At 25.7% G+C, this 21,876-nt stretch overlaps 1 protein-coding gene across 1 annotated transcript; it reads left to right on the forward strand.

Moving 5' to 3' along the window:
* Positions 1–26: 26 nt before the first annotated feature.
* Positions 27–20,587, forward strand: LOC112596513 (calcineurin-binding protein cabin-1-like). Its single transcript, XM_025342230.1, has 33 exons — positions 27–376; positions 1,767–1,880; positions 1,955–2,089; positions 2,150–2,251; positions 2,734–2,942; positions 3,026–3,260; positions 3,432–3,555; positions 3,616–3,763; positions 3,831–3,992; positions 4,057–4,248; positions 4,312–4,485; positions 4,573–4,744; positions 6,990–7,102; positions 7,164–7,350; positions 7,409–7,574; positions 7,633–7,774; positions 8,129–8,224; positions 8,293–8,464; positions 8,538–8,715; positions 8,794–8,930; positions 8,997–9,110; positions 9,363–9,527; positions 10,299–10,397; positions 10,471–10,680; positions 14,491–14,624; positions 14,687–14,744; positions 15,033–15,116; positions 15,221–15,284; positions 15,348–15,547; positions 15,604–15,767; positions 15,870–16,113; positions 17,403–17,501; positions 19,462–20,587. The coding sequence occupies exons 1-33, from the start codon at positions 281–283 to the stop codon at positions 20,515–20,517; spliced, it is 5,745 nt and encodes a 1,914-aa protein (XP_025198015.1). The 5' UTR covers positions 27–280; the 3' UTR covers positions 20,518–20,587.
* Positions 20,588–21,876: the final 1,289 nt, after the last annotated feature.

Here is a 21,876-nt window from a genome sequence, read left to right on the forward strand (position 1 = left end):
TATTACTTACAAATTATAATTGTTTACACTGTTTACAGACATTCCGTTTTTTTTTTTAATTAAGCACATTATATGATAAAGTTGTGTTTTAATTATAACCAATTCTAAATTCATACTTACGTAAAATGCGATTGAAATATAGTTCCTTTTTCGCGTACTTCAACTGATCGAAATCTGCTGTCAGTGGGAATCGTTAGCGGATTTTGCGTGACTAGTATTAACTCATTTACCCGAAGACGTCGATGTGCTTCGACAGTTTTATCTCATTGACTATATTATTATGTTACCGACGAAGCTCAAGGCGTTAAATGATTGTTCCACTGATGAGAGCAGTAACAATGATGATGAGCCGGTTAAAATTACCAAAGAAGTGCTGGTAGGTGATTTTTAATTAATCATTCAGAAAAATACTTAATAGTCTTATGCTTTAATAATTTTTTTTTTCTATATATTATGTGTTGAACAAAATAAATTAAAGAATCGTGTTTATTTTTTTTAAATTAACCGAAAATTTAAATTAATAATGCTAGTAATATTAATCACCATTTTTGTAAATGAGTTGTGTTTGATTTGTATTTTGAAGTTAATAATTACTTTATTATACCTTCCAAATAATAGAATCATTGTTTTATTTCATTATGTGTCAAGCTTAAGGTTGCCATTTATCAAAAAATACAAGCCTGGACGCTATAATAACCCTCCTCCAAATACATTTGTTGGAATTTTCAATAATATTTTTTTTTAGTCTAACGTTATTTAATATTTGTAAAATACTTATAAATTAAAAAAGTCAGAAATATTAGAAATACAACAAAATGTAATAATATAGTTATTATTTTCTTATGTATAAATATAATTTATAATTCTTAAATTAAAAAGGTTAAATAAAAGGTTTATAAAAAAACTAAGAGTACTTCTTTGACCGCTAATTTTAATAAATCATCATTAGCTTTTTATGGTATAAAAAAAATATTTACTTTGCTAAATGTTAATGCAGCCTTTTATGTTATTTTATGTTTATTATATTTCATATGATAAGTTTTATCAGTTTTCCTACCATGGCTAACCAAAAATGTACTTAATCATATAGCACATTGTACATCAAAATTTTAGTTGGTTTTTACCTTTTTAATAAATGGAAGTTCGTTCTGGAGTTTGTCAGTGAAGCTGCATAATCATCTTGGAACCATAATGTAAATAATATAAATTAAGTATAATAGCATGTAAATAAACATTTGTTATTATAACACAATTGTCATAGTAAGTTATTAAATTTAAATGGGGAAACAACACAAGTGAATGATAAATAGAATGTTTGACTGATAATCATCAATTCTATAAATTGCACACGCTATGCCGTTATGAAACACTAAATTATTAGTCCTCAGCTTCTCAGAAATTTTTTAATAATTCACGAATGATAACAATTCGGGACTAATTTTAAGAAACCGATACATATCCATGTCTTGGCCAGGAGTTGAAAAATATCGGGACTGTATTGTGAAAATTGGTAATGTCTAGCGAAATTGGGACGAATGGCAACCCTAGTCAAGTTAATCAACATACATTTATAAATTGTTGTCATCTAAAACCTATGTAGTTTTTTTTGATTATAAAAATTAAAATGTTTGATTCAAGATTATTCATAGTACCTATACATATTTATACATTCAAGTTATAATACTAATATCAACCTAAGTACTCAGTTTAAATTTAATGTAAAAAAATAAAAAAATAATTATTATTTATAAATTATTTAATTTCAGGAAACAAAAGCAGAATTACAATATAGCCAAGCATTACAGTGTTTAGCTAGAGATCAATTAGATGAGGCAGAGGAACTACTATCAGATTTGTTAGAAAAAGAAATCATTAGTTCTGTATGTTTTAAAAAAATTGTCTATCTTTGAGTTTTAATTAATTTCTTATTACATTTATTTATTATTATTTTTAGCTAAATACTACATTGAATCAAAAAGATAAATCTCAGTCATCTTTAGCTCATTTAAAATATTGTTGCTTCACTAATTTAGGAAATATTTTGTTAAAAAAATCCAACTACCACGAAGCCTTAATTCATTATCAAGAGGTAAATTTCATCAAATTATTTATTTTAAATATAAAAATATTGATTACTTGTATTATTTAGGCTTTAAAAATGGACGATACTGATTTAAATCTATGGTATCGAATAGGCCTTACTCATTGCAAGTTATATCAAACTGATCAAGCAATATCAGCATTTTTGGAGGTAACTAATATTTAATAAAACCACTTTATTACCATCATCTTAATAATGTAGTCATGTACAAGGTATTTCCAAAATATAAGTGGTATAGCACCATTATGTATGTCTTATATTTTTAAGTCACAATTGTATATGTTTGTTAACAAACAACGAATTGTCAAAATTACCCTAAAAATAACGCTGCTTTGTACAATTTTTTGTGCAATGTTCATGTTGTAATGTTTGCATGACTGGTCATACTCTTAACGCGACAAGCAGCGCGTACACATAAGTGAGTTAGTCTTCAAAGGCTTAGGGCATAATAAAGAAAATTGTTTCGGCTGTTTGACCGGTCATGCTCTTAACATTCATGGAATATAGAGTTTAAGTTCCCTCAAAACATGTTATATTAGCGTATTGTAATTAATTGGTTTTAATAATTTATATTTTACTAACATATGAGTATGTCTTACTTAAAAAATCATATAATAAAAAAAATTTTGCAGGGTATTAAATGTAATCCTAATCATTGGCCTACTTTGGATAAATTGATAACTTTATTATATGTAAGCAGCGAATATGTTTGTTGTTTATATTATATAAGTGTATCACTTAATTTAGATTCTGGATATTTAAAAGGACATTTTATCAAAGAAATTATATTCAAAAAATTTCCATCATTAATATCCTATTTTAAAAGTTATTGCTCTAACGGGTAAGTAAAAAATTAGATTAAAATATTTAAATTTGAAAAAATGTATATTTTTAAACAACTTTTGTTTTTGTTTATACTTTCAGTGGTTTAGATATAACATGTACTGATATAATAGATACAAATATACAGCATAAGATATTAGATGAAATTGAAGATATTAAGAAAAATAATCCTGCTTTATGTTTAAAAAAGTCATTTAAAAACACGGAGTGCAAACCTAAATTGTATGCTAAGCATTTAGTGTTCAAAAGTTGGGTACAACTTGGAAAATGGTTACTAACGATTTATGATCATATGTTTGAAAATTATGAACATTCGGTAATTATAGTTAATTTTAAATAGCATAAAACGTAAAAAAAACAATTTATGTTAAATTTGAATAATTTTTCAATATAAAAAATAATAAATAGTTTATATCTACATGAATTGTTTATATATTTTTATTTATTTATTTATATATATTTCAAATTCTTAATCATAATTTTTCAGCTTCTTTATGAACCTATACAATTTAATCATGAATCCTTAACTCTCGACACAACAAAAAACCATATCATAGTAGATGAAAAAATTATTGAAGAAGATTTTGAAAAGCTTTCATTTAAACTTGATGGTAGATATTATAACTCAATGTTTATCTTTTATAATTATATTATTTTGTTAATTTTAATAGTTCCTGTAACGAAACGAAGAAAAAGTTCACCACCACTTGCGGATCATTTGAAGTTAAGTCGACGATCAGCTCGAAATAAAACTAATTCAAAAGTTAATGAGTCAACACTAGTCAAATCAATATGGAATATCATGCCCCAACATTTATTGTAAAATTAATTTTTAAACTAAATAAATTATTATTGATTAATGATTGAATGATTTCATTGGTTTAAGACTTAGCAATGATGGCAGTAATAAATGTAATCCAATAAAATGGTCAGACGATTCCATGGATACAATGGACTTATACAGGTTATATGAATTCTCAGATGCAATGAGTGATGGACTTACTGAAAATTTACTGAAAAATAATATTTCTGAAGAAGAACGTCTTAAGTATGTATAATAAATAAAATACTTAATACAATTTGAAATAATTTTCTTTTTACATTATTACTAGACAAATAAATGATGAAAATTATTTTGGAACCAATCATGAAGCAAAAGATTTAAATAATTTTGTTGAACTTAATAACAAAAAGTCAATTTCTGATTTATTAGAAATTTTTTTAGTTATTATTGCGAATAAATGGACTAATACTTGGCCTATCAACATGATTCAAGTATATATAGATGTTTTTAAAAGAGTATGGTAAGTGAACTAAATCCATTAGATATTTTTTCAATATTTATCTTAGATGTTTCATTTAATTAGGATTCATACAGAAAAACAACATTTAACTTATATTCTTGAATCAAATGTAGATTCTTTAGAGGATAAAAAAATTATACAAGTGAAAGATGAAATTATATCTATTCTTACTTATGGAGAATTATTATGTGATCTTTATTTTCAATTAAAAACTAGTCATAAGCCATTAGAAGGAAGGTATATATTAATAATTTGACATAAATATTAATTTTTATTTATATAGATCATTATTATTAAATCCTCTCGTGTAAATTCATTTTCTAGTATTATTGGAGGAGAGTTCTGTTCTTTATGGATCGGTAGTATAAATGATGCACTCTCAACATTAGATTTAAAAGATAATTATATGGCGATTAATGTTCGTTTTCTACGGCTAAGAGCATTATTTAACTTACAAGATAAAGAAATCAGACTTACATGTGATGTGCTTGAAATGGTAATCTTAAGTTTTTATTTTGCTTATTTAAATTTATTTTTGTAATTATAAATTCCTATTAAGCATGAATATTACAATTTATAGAGTTGGCGCATATTATTATCATAAATTAAAGGACACCTAATAATTTTTTTTTCTACAAATTTTCATTAAAAGTTAATTTATTGAAAAACATAAAATTGCTGTGTATTTAACTTATAAATGTATAAGATGTTTCAAATTTTCTTAATTATTAATCTATTTTAAGATTATTTTATTGGTTTTTAATTTTTTCTTGATGTATATTTTGTACTGAAGATAATAGAAAACCCTAAATAATTATACATAGACGGATCCAACCCGAGATTATAAGGGGGAAAAAATATTAAAAATAACTTTTATACATGTAAATTTTACTATAAAATAGAAAAAGCAAAAAAATAAAAGGTTATCAACTAGCTTACAAGGGAAGAGACGGCCGCCTCCTCTGTAAGTTAGGTTAGTGGTTCTTGTCCGTTTAAAATAGTTTTTTCTATGTTGTACTTGTACATTTGTAAGATGTAGTAAAGGTTAAAGCGTCCCATTGAAAGTTATTTTTGTGTTACAAACTTTGAGTTGTTGCGCTACTATTAGTTAAATTATGTAATTTTTTAATTGTAATAATCTTTTAAAAAAATCGTTGTAAGCTAATATTGACCAATTATTCAAAAATAACTCCAAAACCTGTTAAAGCTACTATATATACATAATATATTATATAAATATAGCTAAGAGTTAATTGTAATCAATATCGCAGGCCTATCATAAATTATATAAATAATAATTTCCATCCTAATGAGTAATTTTTATACCGTGAATTTGTATTTTGTATGCATTTACATATTTATATTGGTTGATAGTATGATATGCTAAGTTTGTACAAAATTTGTTTCGTGTATAACAATTAAAAAATAAAACTTTTTTTAGTGCATATTTTTTCTATTTTAAAGGCTTATTTTACAATTTGAATTGCATATTTCATCTTTTAGTACATATTTTTATGTTTTTTATATGACATTTTTAAATACATACTATTGTCTATTATAATGTAAGTAAGAAAAAAATGTTATATTTTTATAACTTTGATTTATATCAAAATAAATTAATAGGTCAACTTTTAGGTATAACGTATAAACAGTTTTTTCCAAATGTGGCATTAGATTAATCGGGGAAATAAAATATGTATATCAAGGATAGGAAATTATTGATTACAGCCTTGATTGATCATTGACATTATTTCATTATTATTATTGTTGTTCAAAGAATAATTTTTTTTTTTGCTTATTGTTTTATGCATATTTTAACAAATTAGTGCATATTTAAGATTTTTTAGCTCATATTTGGTTGATTTTCAATGCATATAAATTCGCGATCTAGTAATAATTAACAATTAACATGTTTTTATATCTATTAAGATTTATTAACAATATTTAAAAAGAGCATGAAAAATAAGTGCTGGTCTTCGTTTGACGCAAACTTGTGTGATACCATCGTCTATCATACAGTTATTCTTAGAATGTTTAATCAGTATTTAAACATTATATAGATTAAAACAAATTAATGACTGAAGTAGTATAGTATGTAATATACTAATACCCATTACTTTTTTATTATTTTGATATGCAGACTGAGCAATGCCACTTTGTAATATTAATTTATTATTATTAATTGTTATTAATTTATTAGTATCAGTATTTTATTGTGTTCAGTATTTTAAATGATCATAGATTTCATTTAATTCTTTCTTATTGAAAATACTCCCTAGTTTACGTTTATAATGGGGTTTTTCTTTAAATTTTAGTGTTCCAATGTTAAACATCACCCCGTCTTATTTGTTGCGACACTGATCATATTTTATGTATATTATATTTGATCTATTACTATAAATCTTTATTTCATAATCTTTTTTAAATATTTTTGAATTTAAAATTTTTAGGTATGTTACGCTAAATTTATGAAATTGCCGATTACACGTTATTTATTACTACAATTAGATTTTATTATATTTTCAGTATTTTATGTAATATTATAAATTTAACACATTCATTTATATTGAATTATTTTTACAACTTTTAAAAAAATGGTTTTGCCGATTCACGTAATTGGCAATTTCACGAATTCGGCGTAACATAGGTATACTCGTACATTTAAAATATTGAATACATCATTTAATTAATATTTTTAAACATAATTTAAAATTTTAAAATAATAAATTAATCAATTTTAGTTATTGAATTTTATTTGCGATCTGGATGATTATGAAATTGTTTTGCCAAATTTAGAATATTTTTACCGAATAAATAAAAGGATAGCAGATAAACTTATTATCACATTAAAAAGGTTTGTTATTAATATATTTCTGTAAAAATATATATTTTAAAATTTAAATATTTATTTCTAGGAATAATTTATTAAGCACTGTAAAAGACCTGTACGAATCCAAAAAATATCTAAGTGTTGTAAATATTTTAAAAGATACCTTAAAACCTCAATCTGCTTTCATGGAGATACCCAATTATCAAACTATGACACGAATGAATCAATACATATTTATGTTAAAATCATTTTTAGAGTTGAAAGATTATCACGTAAGAATATATAAATTAATTTTAATGTTTTATTTTAAAATTATTATTATTATTAAAGGAATTATTTAAATGGTGTGAACCGTGCTTGTATGAAGCTATTCTACAACATCGCAAAAGTCTTATAGAAGATAGTGATCCAAACCAAAAGACTAATCAGGCTGAATTTATAAACAATATATTATATGCTATGTTAGAATCAATCAAAATAGAGGGCTTAGATGTTTGTAAGTAGTAAAATTGCAACAAGTAAAGTATTTTATTTTTAACTTAATATTTTATTAGTTGATAATATATCACAAGGATCTAAATCAAAACTTATACAATCGGTCATAAATCTTCTATCATATCTGATAGAATCTTCTGATGGAAATCCAGAAATCGATGCTGTATCTCCGTGGTTGTTAATTTATCATTTATTAAAATAGTGAGTTTTTCTTTCTTAATTAATTGAAATTATTTAAAAATAATTGTATGTTAAAATTTGTTTTAAGTAAATTAAATTGTTTCTTTTATGATTATCATGATATTTTAAAGTCAGATATGTCTATGATTTTATTAAGGTGATTAATGTTTTTGAAGTAGTTTATTATTTATTATAATAAATCTTAAAATAAATTGTCTAGTATTTTATTTATTTTGATTAATTATTTAAATTTTAAATTATATTTGGTTTAAATAACTTTAAAATGAATACTTGTCTATTTCATTACATTGTATTAGTAAGTATTTTAACCAGTACATATAGGACTAATTTTTTAATAACCATTTGTATTTCCAGTGAGGAATCTAAAACTGACAATTCGTTTTCTTCTCAAACAACTAATATTCCACAGTCTTTATCATTACTTTTCCTCGGTCATAAATATTTAGGAAAGTAAGTATTAAATTGATATGTCTACCAATAAAATTTAATTTAATTTGTATATATTTAAACTTGTGCAGTAAATGTTGGTGTTATTATGAAGACGGTGTTCTTCTATTTCTAACATTATCTGAAATAGAACAATTTATTCATACAGATTTGTATAGCACATCACTAGTGCAACAAGTTGATCAAATTTTTTATTGTTTATATACACATTTAATCAAACGTAATAAACCACGCCATGTACAGGTATTAAAAAATAATATTATTTTGTAAATTAATTTTGTTTTCATAATAATAATTGTTATTTTTATTTATATAGGATCACAAATCTATGGGATTAGCACTAACATGGCCACGAGCTAGACAATTAATGCATTTTTATCAACCGCAAGAATTACCTAGTTATGATGGAATATCAAAAGTATTTACTATTAATTCTGATACAGAAGCTATGCTTCAAAAAGTCATAGCTTTAATACCAGAAGAAATCAATCCAAGTAAAGTTAATTAAAATGTGTTTAAAGAATACATTTTTATAATTAGATTAATTAGATTAATTTATATTAATATTTCAGACCGATTAATGGATAATTTATTGATGTATATCAAAGGGGAAACAGACCAGTTGCCTAAAAATGATAATCCTTTACCTAATGATGTGAAAGATATTTTTTATTTAATGGCTGATTTTAATTTCAAAAACAAAACTTGGGTAAATTCTTAATTAAATTTTAACCATATTAATAAAATCATAGTGAATAATCTATAACTGTTTCAGAATAAAGCTATTCGATATTACTTATTGGATCTTTGCAATAACTTAGATCGTTTTGATTCTTGGGCTGCCATGGCTTTAGCTAGAGGGAGTCAAATAGAAACAAAATTAAATTCAGTAAGTTGACATTTATTTATATTTATTTGAACTATATATTTTATCATGAAAATATTTTAAAATTTGTTAAATAAATAGTCTATTTGCATTGATATAAATTATGTATTAATAAATGAAAGTTGTGATTACTAATAGAATATTATAGAAGTAAGAATGGTATAAAAATTATAGACTCAAATTGTATATTTTAGTTTATTAAAAATTTTCTTCAATAATTTTAAAAAAGTTTTTATTAAAAACTATTTTTTTCAGTGTGAATCAATTAAGAATGAAGGTCAAATAATTAGAAAAGCTCATATGACTGGTCGATGTTATAAGCATTCTCTAAAAATGAGTCCCGAAAATACAACCCTTCTCATTGAATATGGAACATTCACTTACAGCATACATTCTTTTTGTTCACGTTTATTGAAACAGGTGTGTATTTAAATTATTTATAATTTTTGGTACTTATAACTGATTAAATCACATTGCTTTATTTATTTGATGGCAATGTTTACAAGTTGCGTGTGATACAATAATGTGTTCATTGTTAATTGGTTAATGTCAAATTAGTGTCTAGTAAACTAAGAATAATAATTAGTTACCGACCTTTAATTTTAGTTTTTTATTTTTTAAGTCAACTATTTTCTTGTCAAATTTATAGTATATAATACTAATATATTACTGATAAATTAAAATTGGTGATACAAAATAACAAATTACATTAGGATTTATCATGTATTTTGCTAAAAATATATAAAAAAATAAAAATTCTTTATTAAAAAAATGCTCAAAAATTTAGCAATTTAGAGTAAAAAATGAATACTAACATTTTTCCTATAATTTCTATAATTAAGTTGAGTTGGTGATAACACTTTTAGTCCACTTCAATTGAGATAAGTGATGACTCCTTACATCATCATGATAACCTTGCTTTTTGTATAGTAAATAATTATAATATACATCATATTATTGAATTATTTATTTTCTTCTTAATAATTAATATAATTATTTATTATTTGTTTACTATTATATTCTTATTCCATTCTGTGAAACTATTTAAATGGTTAGAAAATTTTTTTAAATTCTTGGAAGATTTTATTTTATTTTATGTATAATTTATGTAACATATTTTTAAAAATATAAAAGTAAATTGTAATTTTAAGTATAATTTATTTATTATTACTCTTACACATATTTTTACAGGAAACGTCTAATATGAGTTTACAAATGTTTGGAGAGCTTGAAGATGAAAAAGAAAAAATGATCAAAATGGCTAGAAAATGTTTTGAAACTGCTAACAATGTAAATTTTTACTAAGATATTTATATTTATATTTATATTTTTTAATCTAAATTATGTTATCAATTAACATTAGGTTTGGGAATACACTGATTGCGATTCCCAGGATGAACGTTGGATGCATCATTATATACTTGGAAAAATAACTGAGAAAAATGATGATAACTCAACAGTATTTATGGATCATTACTTAAAAGCTGCTCAGTATTTAGATTCCTATGGGGCTATTTTTCCAGAACATATTATTTATAGTTCTCCTCAATATTATTCAATTGAAGTACTTGAGGTAAAAATATATTTAAACTTTTAAGTAACAAAATTAAGTGACTAACCTATTAAATCATTTTAAACATTTTTTTTTTTTTTTTAAAGCCTTTTGGTTTGTTTAATTATTTACTGTTTAATTTTTTAATTTTTTTTTTTTTTTTAATTTTCTTCTACTGTGGGAGTACCGCCTTAGTAGAAGGGGTTTGACTCAGGCAATTATCCGTCGGTCCCTGGCCGCGGCGGTCACTCAATATGGCGCCTGAGGTGAGGCGGCGCCCCGGGAGGGTCTCCCGGATAGACATCCGAGTTTCTTGCCCGGAAGAGATAACCTCATGGTTACATATAGGGGTCGAGTGTCTCCGGGGTAACTCGGAAGAACTGGTCGGACAACCCTTTAACACACGGAAGATGTTTAATTTTAGTAAAATATTATTAAATTTAATTAAAAATATAATTTTTGAAAATGGTAGAGGGGGGTGTCATTTTTGTATTAAAAATGTTTAACTTATATACTATGTCACACACTACATCCCTAGACGTGTGCAGACTTCAATTTTCGGTCGATTCTGGAACAATTAATGCCCCAATATTTGGACAGTGACCTTAATTTTTTTTTAAATATTAATATACTGTAGAAACTTGTTTAACCGTCAGTGTCGAAACCGGGACAATGACAATTAATAGAATAAATGGTTAACTGAAATTTTTCAAAAAATAATATGTAATAAATAATAAATACTTATGATATATATTTATATTGTGTAATTTTTTGAGGCACGTAGTTTTTGACTGAACATGTATCATATTTTATGAAATAAGATCTGCGTTGCATTTGCCTCCTCTTGCACTTCAAACCAATTAATGCATTTTGATTGCATTGCTTCTGTTTCTGAGTGGCTAGTTGGGGTCTCTAAGATCGTTTTTGGCGGATAACAGAGCGTGACGGTAAATCGAGTGATGGTTAAACGAGTTTCTACTGTACATTCTAATTTTAAATTAAAATTGTGTCAATAGAATCAAGTTATATGTGCACACAACATTAAAGTATTGATTTCTATACATATATTTTTGAAGTTAAAAATTAAATATTATAAATACAATTATGTGTATAAAAAGAAAAAAAGCAGAATACCCAAAATTTGAAAAAAATCTTGATTTATTGAACAATAAATTGTACATACATAATATTATCTATACTATTATATAAAGAGGTAAAGTTTGTGAGATTGTAAAGGATAATCTCTGGATCTACTGACCTATTTTGAAAATTCTTTAACAGAAAGTCAAATTATTTGTAAGTGTCATAGACATAAATTTATTCCGATAAAGTTAGTAAATAATTAATAATTAAAATAAATGTGTAAATTGTATACCTATATGCAGCGTGGCTGCCGGTGGTTTCTAGCTATCTGCGATCTGACCATTTTATCCGTCAAATTATGTTTGACAAGCTGAATAACCCGGCTTCGCCCGTGTACAGTTTTTTTGTGTAACCTACTATAACTTTTATTTTATCAGTTTTTATATTTATTACAGGCTGCTTTTAGATAAGTTTATCCTAGATTTCCCATGTATTGTAACAATTAGAAGTCAGCAAAAATTACTTTATTTTAATATTTTGAAGACAAATTGTAAGATACAATTCTAATCGACGAAATGTTGAAATAAAATATACCCAAAAAATTATAACTTTCTGTAATTGAAAAAAATGTTTTACGTATTATTATAAATATTATTACTATTATTAGTATTATTCTTATTATTACTATTTTTACTTCTTATTATTATTGTAACATTATTATATACATTATGGTGTTATAAAAACCCATCAATATTTATATTGACATATTTGTTCATCTCAATACCTTTTTATAAACAGTATTTTTGGTACTGCCTACCTCCACTACTACTCCTGTTGGAAAAGCCTGTATGCGTCGTCGATTATGGCAAGCGTTATAATAGAATCATAAATGACACATGCCACCGTGTTATTTTAAAATCGAAATTCATAATATATAATGTGTTATCGATAAGTGTTGAGTATCCGAGACTTATCTATATATTATCTGCTCGTCGTTCGGTTTATTTTCGGTTCGGTATTAAGCAGGTCGATGGCGCCGTGGTGTGTGGTGTCGGCGGTGGTGACATGGAAAGGGAAATTTGGGCGGCCACGTCTAGCCACCGCGCGTCGACGGCTGCCGTACCGCGAACCTCACCCACCGGTAATTAAAAATTAACTATTTTACGCTCTTTTTACCTTTTAAAATGCGAATTTCGAAAAATCCTTTCTTAGTGCGCCTTTACATAGTAATAAGTACATTTACTGAAAATTTCATATCCATAGCTTCAGCAGTTCCGGCTAGGCGATGATGAATCACCCAGGACAAGTCTCTTTATATATACAGAAAGTCTTTTTATATATACAGACAAGTCTTTTTATATATACAGATATCTGTGTGTAGATATCAGTTGTTCTGAGAAATTTATCGATAATAATGAAAATCTTTGTCACTTATCCGATTATTTTCATTTTTTTTGTAATGTAAAAAAATTATGAACTAAATTAGAGGTTTAATTTCAATTCTTTAAGTTAATTGAGTAATTATTTCTTTATAAATGTTCATTTTTCGATATCGTACGACTCGGCGCGTAAAAATAACAAACGTTGAGACGTATTATGTCCGATTACAATAAAACTTTAAGAAGTTGTACGAAAACCGAGATTCATCAATAAAAATCCGTATTTTGTATTAATTGAACGTTTTTTCACCGATAAAGTCAGATTATACCAGCTAACAAACTTGATATATATTTGAGTTAGAAATTAAAAACTTACGTACTCATCTCGCGGGGTCCACAATCCACCAAAGATGGATTGCCTGTTTGATAATGTACTACTCGTATAATCATAAGTGAGTCTCTCGGGCAACGTCGAGTGGAATGACTTAAATAATATAATATAAATTATAATCCAATGTATCCTGACTGACACTGATGATGAACGTAGAGCCTGAACAATCAGCTCAAAAGTTGCAGTTTTCATTATACCTTCGTGGCTTCGTTCCACCAAGTTAATGTGCAATAAAAAAGCATTTTAAAGTGATGTGTTTGAACACATTTTTTGAGATTCAAGATTGTTAATAAAAATGTTCAAGTTTTGAACACAATATTATTACACTGAATATTAATAATCACAAATTAAACTAAGTTTTGATCGTATTATAATATAGAGTTGGCATTTTTAACAGACAACGAAGTGCACGGGATCAGCTAGTATTCTATAAATGTAATTAAAGATTATAAATGAATTCTTCTATTTCTCATGCTTTTGAATTCGTCTATGACCATGTCAATATTAAAACGTGTTAGTTTTGGTTCAGTAAACATTAATAATAAACTATTTAGTCGGTCTTGATGTATAGCACTTCTTAATTTATTTTTACTATTGTTAATTTTAAAAATATCCTTCGCAAGAACAACTTGTAATTGATATTAAACTGAATAATTTGAGTTCAGTGAAAAATACATTAAATAATTTTATGTAATTATTTAGATCATAATTATTTATGATCTAGCCATGAATGTATTGATTCATTATTAGTACTATTATCTGGTTGAAATTTTATTATGCCCTTAAAAAGATTATGCTCGATTGCTCGCCCCGTGCGTACGCCTATGACTACACCACTCGTTCGCTTGTAAATGTATAAAAATGTACATTCATAAACTATTAATATTAATGAAATAAATAATAAAATATTTCAACTATCTACTTATAAATATCTTTATAGTATTTTTAATAACACTGAGAAATAATTTTTAATTCCAGATTTATTATAGAATCCATGCTGGAGCATTAAAGTTATTAGAAAAGCATGATAATCAATCATCAAATGAAGAATTATTTGCAAAAATTAAAATAGCATTAGATCAAATATCTAATATGTCTCCTATTATTGATAAGTAAGCATATTATTTTTTAACAAAAAATCTGTTTATTTAATTTATCTGTTTAATATTTATAGAAAACCCAGTAATGTGCCCACCTCAGAATTAGTAAATTATAAGGATATAATAAAAAAGGTATGTTATAACTTATTAAATGTATACATAGTTGTAAAATTAAATTATTTATATTTATGTATCAATTTGTTTAAGACTTTTTGTTTACTAAATATTTTATCATTTCTTTTTTTTTCTAATGTTAATGAATTGATATATTTCATGTTACTAATATGTTTTTTATTTAGATAATTTAATTTAAGATACATCAAATTGAGTCCATTTGTTATATAAAAACAAATATATATTTATTCACAAATATTTTGATCTAATGCTTGAGTATGAAATTTCTAATTATTATTTTTGTAGGATATAAACTTGACAGTAAATCAAACTTTAAACAACATCATAAATCATGTTTTAACGCCTGAAAAAGAAGCCGATAATTCCAAAGTTAGTTTTCAAAGAGAATACATTACCAAAAATGCTAACTTAAGTGTTAGATATATTGCGGATAAAATGTTCAATGTATAATTATTTTTAATTTTTTTTTTAAGGATAATTTAAATGTGCCCTCGAAAAAAATAAAATTGGATTCGTCTATTCAAGATTCAATCAACTGTATGTAATACACAATTCTATATTTATTTATTGTAATAATTTATTGTAATTGTATTTCTCTAGTTCGGTGGACATTAATTCAAAGGTGCCTTCAAGCTTTAGAAGATTGTTTAAAAAGATTTCCTCAACATTACAAGTCATATTATCGATTGGCTCATTTCTATTTCCGTTCGCCATCTCATAAAGATTTTGATAAATTTAAAGATTTAATGTTTGGAGAACAAGGATTATTTGTTGGTCAAAGGCCTAATAACTTTTTCAATGTAATTTAATGATTTTTTTAGATGTAGATAATTATACTTATGTAGTTCTAATTTAGGGTGTTTGGAGAATACCAGTTAGTGAAATAGATCGTCCTGGTTCGTTTGCATACCACATGAATCGCTGTATACATCTTTTATTAGATTTTCTTAAAGAAACAGGTGACCACAAAATGCTACTTGATTTGGCTATACAGTTAAAATACACACCCGATCTTGAAAAGTATGTTATAAAAATATGATTATTAATACAAACACTTTTGTTGAAATTAACAATTTTAAATGATTAGAATATTGTAAGTAATAATTAAATTATGAATTTTAGGAAATATTTACGTGATAATGAACGAGAAGGTATTTCAAAAGAGGCATTTTTCCTTAGTGTTCAAATATTAAGTAGACTGAAATCAGAATATGCTATAACTAATAATCGTTGTGAAAATGAACATCTTTTAATTCAAGTTTACCAATATTATAAGCGTGTATCCCGTATAGCCTGTTGGCAACAAAAAGATAACACACTATCTAAGTTATTATTGAATGTCTATCAAAACATTGTTGGAACAAAAGTAAGATTATTTTTATCCTAAAAAATCAATTATTAATGACTATTACTGATGCTAAATAATAAACATTAAATTACAACTCTAATAAGAACATACATTTGAAGGATTACCATTCCTTCAAAAATAGTTATAATCAGAAGCTTTAGAGTAAGAATAGTTGTGAAACATGATTTAGTGTTGATCCCTTTTACCTATTATCTTTAGCAATGGACAAATTTAAAAATATAAACAGGGTTTAGGTGACATGATGTCATAGGCTTAACTAGGGGGGGACTTGAGGTACAACATAAATTTTAGCCCCTCCTGCCATAATTCCTAGTCCCACACTCCTGTCAATAATAGTAACATTTTTAAACTTAAATTTAAAATATCGTTTTATTTTTTTTATTAATATCTTGGAAAAATATTAATTTAAACTATATTATTGTATGTAATGATCCTGTGTAAGACGTATCATGTTGTGTAATTTTTACAACACAAATACTCCCCTATTAAGAAGTTGTCAATAAACTAAAAATCGTTAAATTCTTTATATATAAAATAATACTTAATAATATGTTAATATATAAATATTTAACCTCAATACCTCTTGGTTTATTATTTGTTTTATAATTAAATATTATTTTATATTCATATTATATGTATAATCAATGAATGTAAGGTGTTTGAAGGGTATGGGGGACAGAGCCTCCCACTTAATTTACTTATAATAAAAATTCTAGGGCTGAAGCTCCCCCCCCCTAACTTTAAGGTCTAGTTACACCTATGCATGATGTACAATGTTTGCATATGAAGTTTTGTTAGTAGTTAAAAGCCTAAAGAAAGTCCACAAGACACTAGAAGAATGAAAAAAAAAATAATTAAAGGTAAAGTACTAAAGATAAAATAAAAGTAAAACAGAGGCAATTTTGTATAATTTTGGATAAAATAATTCATAACACATTAAATGTGGTAAGGTATGTAATGAAAATGGGAAATTATGAAATGTATGAGTTAATAAATTCAAGTTCTTAGGATTAGTAGTACCATAAAATAGTATTTTTGAGGATTACGTCACGTATAAAATATGCGGATAAATAAAATAGAAAGATGAGTCAAATATATTAAGTGATGAGAAATTAAAATGTAGATTTTATTAAATAGTTGTATAACAAATAATATTGTATAAATTGGTATATCAGATAGCAGACAATAAAACATTAAATAGAAAATTTAGAAATACAGTATTTGTGTTGATAATAAGAATAATTTTATATTAGATAAATTAAATGTTTTTTGTCTTAATATTTTAGGAAGATGTATCTATTGACATCATCATTAAGTATTGTCAAAAACTTCAAACAAAAGAGAAAAAAATTGAGTACAAAAGCAATATTGCAAATAATGAAAATGTAAGTATATAGATAATAATCCATAAAAAAACTGAACAAACCAAAAACAAATACTTAATATTTTTGATAGAAATATTTAATTCATAATACTAGTGTATTTGTAATTTAATTTTATGGCATATTTATGTATATAGGTTTAAAATTTTAGTATGAGATTATTCTTTTGCTTTTCATTTTATTAAATTGTAAGCAATGGGATATTTGAGGTTTGAGTGCCATGAACTGCAAGCACTAACTAAAGAATAGTTCATATAGTAGGGGAAGTAATTTGCAAGATACTTCCACAGTGCAACTCCTATTACCTAAAAATGATAAAGTAATTTCTTCTCTTCGTTTAAACACGTCACTTATGGTTTCACTTTCAATATTTTAGAAAGTACTGTCTCATAATTAGTTTAATGAAACCATTTAGCATAGGCACTATGAGGAACGGGGCAGTTCCTACTACACTCCAAAAATGTATTAAGGTTGTGTAAGTACATAGCTACAATTATTGCCCCCTTCTCGTGTTACTCTCTGGATTATACTAAATGGCCTTATTAAACTAATTTTAAATAACGCCACCCAAAATTTCGAACATTAAACTTTTTTTTTAGAAGATATTTACAATCTATTTTTGGCTAGAACAGTAACCAAATGTAACAATGAGTTATTATACGTGAATATTTTGAGGGAAGAAGCCACTCATTAGTGACATTACTTATTTTGAGTTTTTTTTTTAGTTCATTAAGCTAAACTAGCTTAAATTTCACTTAGAAGGTCGTGAATCTTTGCTTAAGCCCTCTTGTGAAGTTACCTGGAATGGATAAGGTAGATAAATTTTCATTAGAGGATTAGAATGAAGAGATAGTTTGGTATGAAATCTTTTGTAGAAACATTTTGCTTCTTCGAGTATTTGTGTTATTTTTAGGCCATTATAAAGGATAAGATTAGAAACAAAAGAAAAGTGGCATTTATTATTTTTCTTAGGGAAATGTTTTGAAAAGTTTAAATTCTTTGTATGTTTGATTTTTTTTGCGCTACCCCAAAGGAACATTAAACTAGTAGGCAAAAAAAAAAGACAATTATTTTCAGGTGAAAAGAGGAAGATCATTTTTGCTCAAAAGATTACCTCCAAATTTTGAATAATACCCAGTTAACTGAAAAAATTATAAATTTCTCAGCAATTTTGTTGCGTAGTAAAAACAATATGTGATTAAATATAAAATTAAGTAGTAGTAATATTTGGTATAATTATGAAATAGAAAGTTAGGATAAATGTAGTGTATGATATGAATAAAATATATAATTTAATCATTTTTAAGTATTACTTTTTAACTTAATTAACATTAAATTACATTTAACATATTTTTGATATTTAAAATTAAGAAAATTAAAAAAAAAAAAAAATCGAATTTTTGAAGTTATTCTAGGTGAACCTTTGAAGATTTGTTATTTAGTATTATACCTATCAGTGATATAATAATTCAATAATAACTAGGCATTGTAGTTCAGATTTTAATAACATTTGTATATTCAAAAATACAGATACAATATTAAAAACCGAATTGCTACTTATAAAGATGACTACTAAAATCTACTACTAAAGAGGGGGGCATCTAATCGACCTCTAGACGAGGTTAACTATAATTATATGACTTAGGAGGTAGAAAAGTATTAAAATGTAAATCTGTAATTTAAATAATTAAGTTTTCGTATAAAATGCATCATCCAAAGTGGGAGGGAGTACGGCCCCATTACTCCCTTATGGGCTCACTATAATATTCTCATGTTTTTTATGGTTAAATAATTTTGAAAATCTCTTCTGAGGTCACTTTTATCAATGCCTATAATTTTAAAAACGTCACGTAAACTTAGAAATAAAATCCCGTTTAACAACACTTTTCTAAATAAACGTGAATTAATTTTTGTTTGTTAATTCTCAAAATGGTTTTTAACTACAACATAATGTCTTTTTTAGGATCTTACATCACCAATTCCCAATTCTAAATCTACCAGTACATTGAATTCGTCGCAAGCTCTATCGACTCAGATGTCACTTGAAAACCAAAAACGACTTTATTCTCCACAAGTCTCACACGCGCTTCCATTGAATACACAGTTATCTAATCAAATAATGTCTAGGTTCGCTCCTTATACACAATCTCCATTGATGTTCCCAATGACCCAAGAGACAAGTTATAACTATACATTGCAGCAAAAGTTGCAAGCAACAAAACAGATACTAAAAAGAAACAATAGTAAACCAAAAGCAGAAAAACGGTCAGCTAGTTCTAAAACTGACAAATTAGATACTAATCGACTGTCAAGTGGAAAACAAAAAAAAAATATTAATCTTAAAATTAATATTGATTCGAAAATTATACGAAATTCTAAGTTATCTATCAATAAACCCACTAAACGGTCAAAAACTAATCGTTTGGAACTAAGTAAACCCTTAAATATTTCACATAACACACCAAACGAATTAAAATCATCGCATAATTTGGATTCGATTTCAGAAATCAACACACCACCTAATAGCATGGGTCAGTCACAAAAGCAAAAACCTAACATTTCATCTTCTGATATACTAAAGAATGTCAAACATCCAATGATCTCCACACTTTTAGCTATGGACAAGTCAAAACCAACTTTAAAGACCAAGACAACAAGCTCGCGTAATCCAAAATCAGTTTACATAGACCTGGATTCTGCTACCGAACAGGCTCGTTTAAAGTCTACAATTTTCCAGAATAAAAGTCCTGAAGTGAAGAAGACAGCTATTGTCCCATTGAGTCCAGCCATGTTGTTATCATCTTGCCCGGGTTTAAGCATAACACCAGTTGTAAACACAAATGATAACCGCAAAGCAAATGAAACGTCATTGGCATCATGTCATGTTCAAAATATTACGAAAACTACCAAGAATTTTAATTTTGAACAGCTTCAGCATCTTAGTAATAGTTTGACAATTACAAAATCTGAAAAAAATGTCAATAAAAAATCCAAACCTGAATTGATCCTAATTGATTAGTTATAAATAATGTAAAAATTAATGCATGTTTTTATGCGTAATAAAAATACTAATCAATGAGTATTAACTATACTGTATAAAATTATTTATTTTGTATCATAAGTAATAGTAAATTTAAAATATTTTTGTCATTTATCTTAATGTAATGGTCGTATTAATTACTAATTTATTTTTGTTGATTGATTTCTTTCATTATAATATAATTCATTTTTAAATTGCATTGAAAACCAATAAATTAAATATTTTTTTAAAAATCGTTGTTTTAAGAAAATCTTACTTATATCTACTTTGATTAAGGGGGCTGCAGCAGGTCGAAAAAAACATGTAAAACAACCAAAAGGCCAGATAAAAGTTTGAAGCTTGTTTTGATGGATTTTAATTTTAAAAACAGATATGAATTTGTATTCTATTTTTCTAGGTTTCGATCGAAGCGATTTTTGATATTTGAAAAATTGAGCATGTACTTAAGTCTCAAAATAAAAGAAATGTATAGTTCTTTAAATTATTAATATTTTAATAACTAATTTAAATATCTAAAATTGCTTCGATCAAAACCTAAAAGATTAGATGACAAATTCAAATTGGTTTTCAAAAATAAAATGCATCAACCACATGTCTTGTAATTTTGTCTGGCTTATTGGTCTTTTAGATACTTAAAAAGCGTTGTGTCAATTTTAATCACTCCGAATTTTGACATTTTCCTGCGCGTGCGAGAATATGTTATTGCTATTCTTCTAGGCAAGACTTAATCCCATGAAACCATTCGATATCAAAAATTAATCTTATTATACCTTTTTACACGTACCGCCAGTAACACGGTGAATTTAATATTTATTAATTATAACTATATAATGTTATGTATAATCATTAATCATGTATTATAATTTATAATATTGGGGATATATTATATTGACTAGGTAATAAAGATATATGATTATTATTATTCAACTGCAATGATAATAATATTATTTTTGTATCGTTGTCATTCGATAACCAAGGGTACTCGGGTACTAACAGTGCGATCTAAAATTCTTATTATTTAAATATTACGTACCCTACTACAATTGAACACAAAAAAGACAGGCGTCATGGCAATAAAAAAAGATCTTTTTAACAAAAAAAAAAAAAACTGGGAATATTAATGCCATATTTACGTCCAGGATAAAAAAGTAAGTATATTTTATTTATTTCTAAATAATTCAATAAAATACTAATATATAGAGTAGATTGTAGTAATGAGAGTTGATATTCTTATAATTGACTTGGTATTTATACTTGGATTGCATAATTTTTTTCGAATATCTCTAACCTATAATTTATAATATTATGTAATAATTATATTTATACAGATATACTATA

This window comes from Melanaphis sacchari, unplaced genomic scaffold (assembly GCF_002803265.2).
Source record: "Melanaphis sacchari strain LSU unplaced genomic scaffold, SCAv2.0 Contig32_pilon_pilon, whole genome shotgun sequence".
NCBI lineage: Eukaryota > Metazoa > Arthropoda > Insecta > Hemiptera > Aphididae > Melanaphis > Melanaphis sacchari.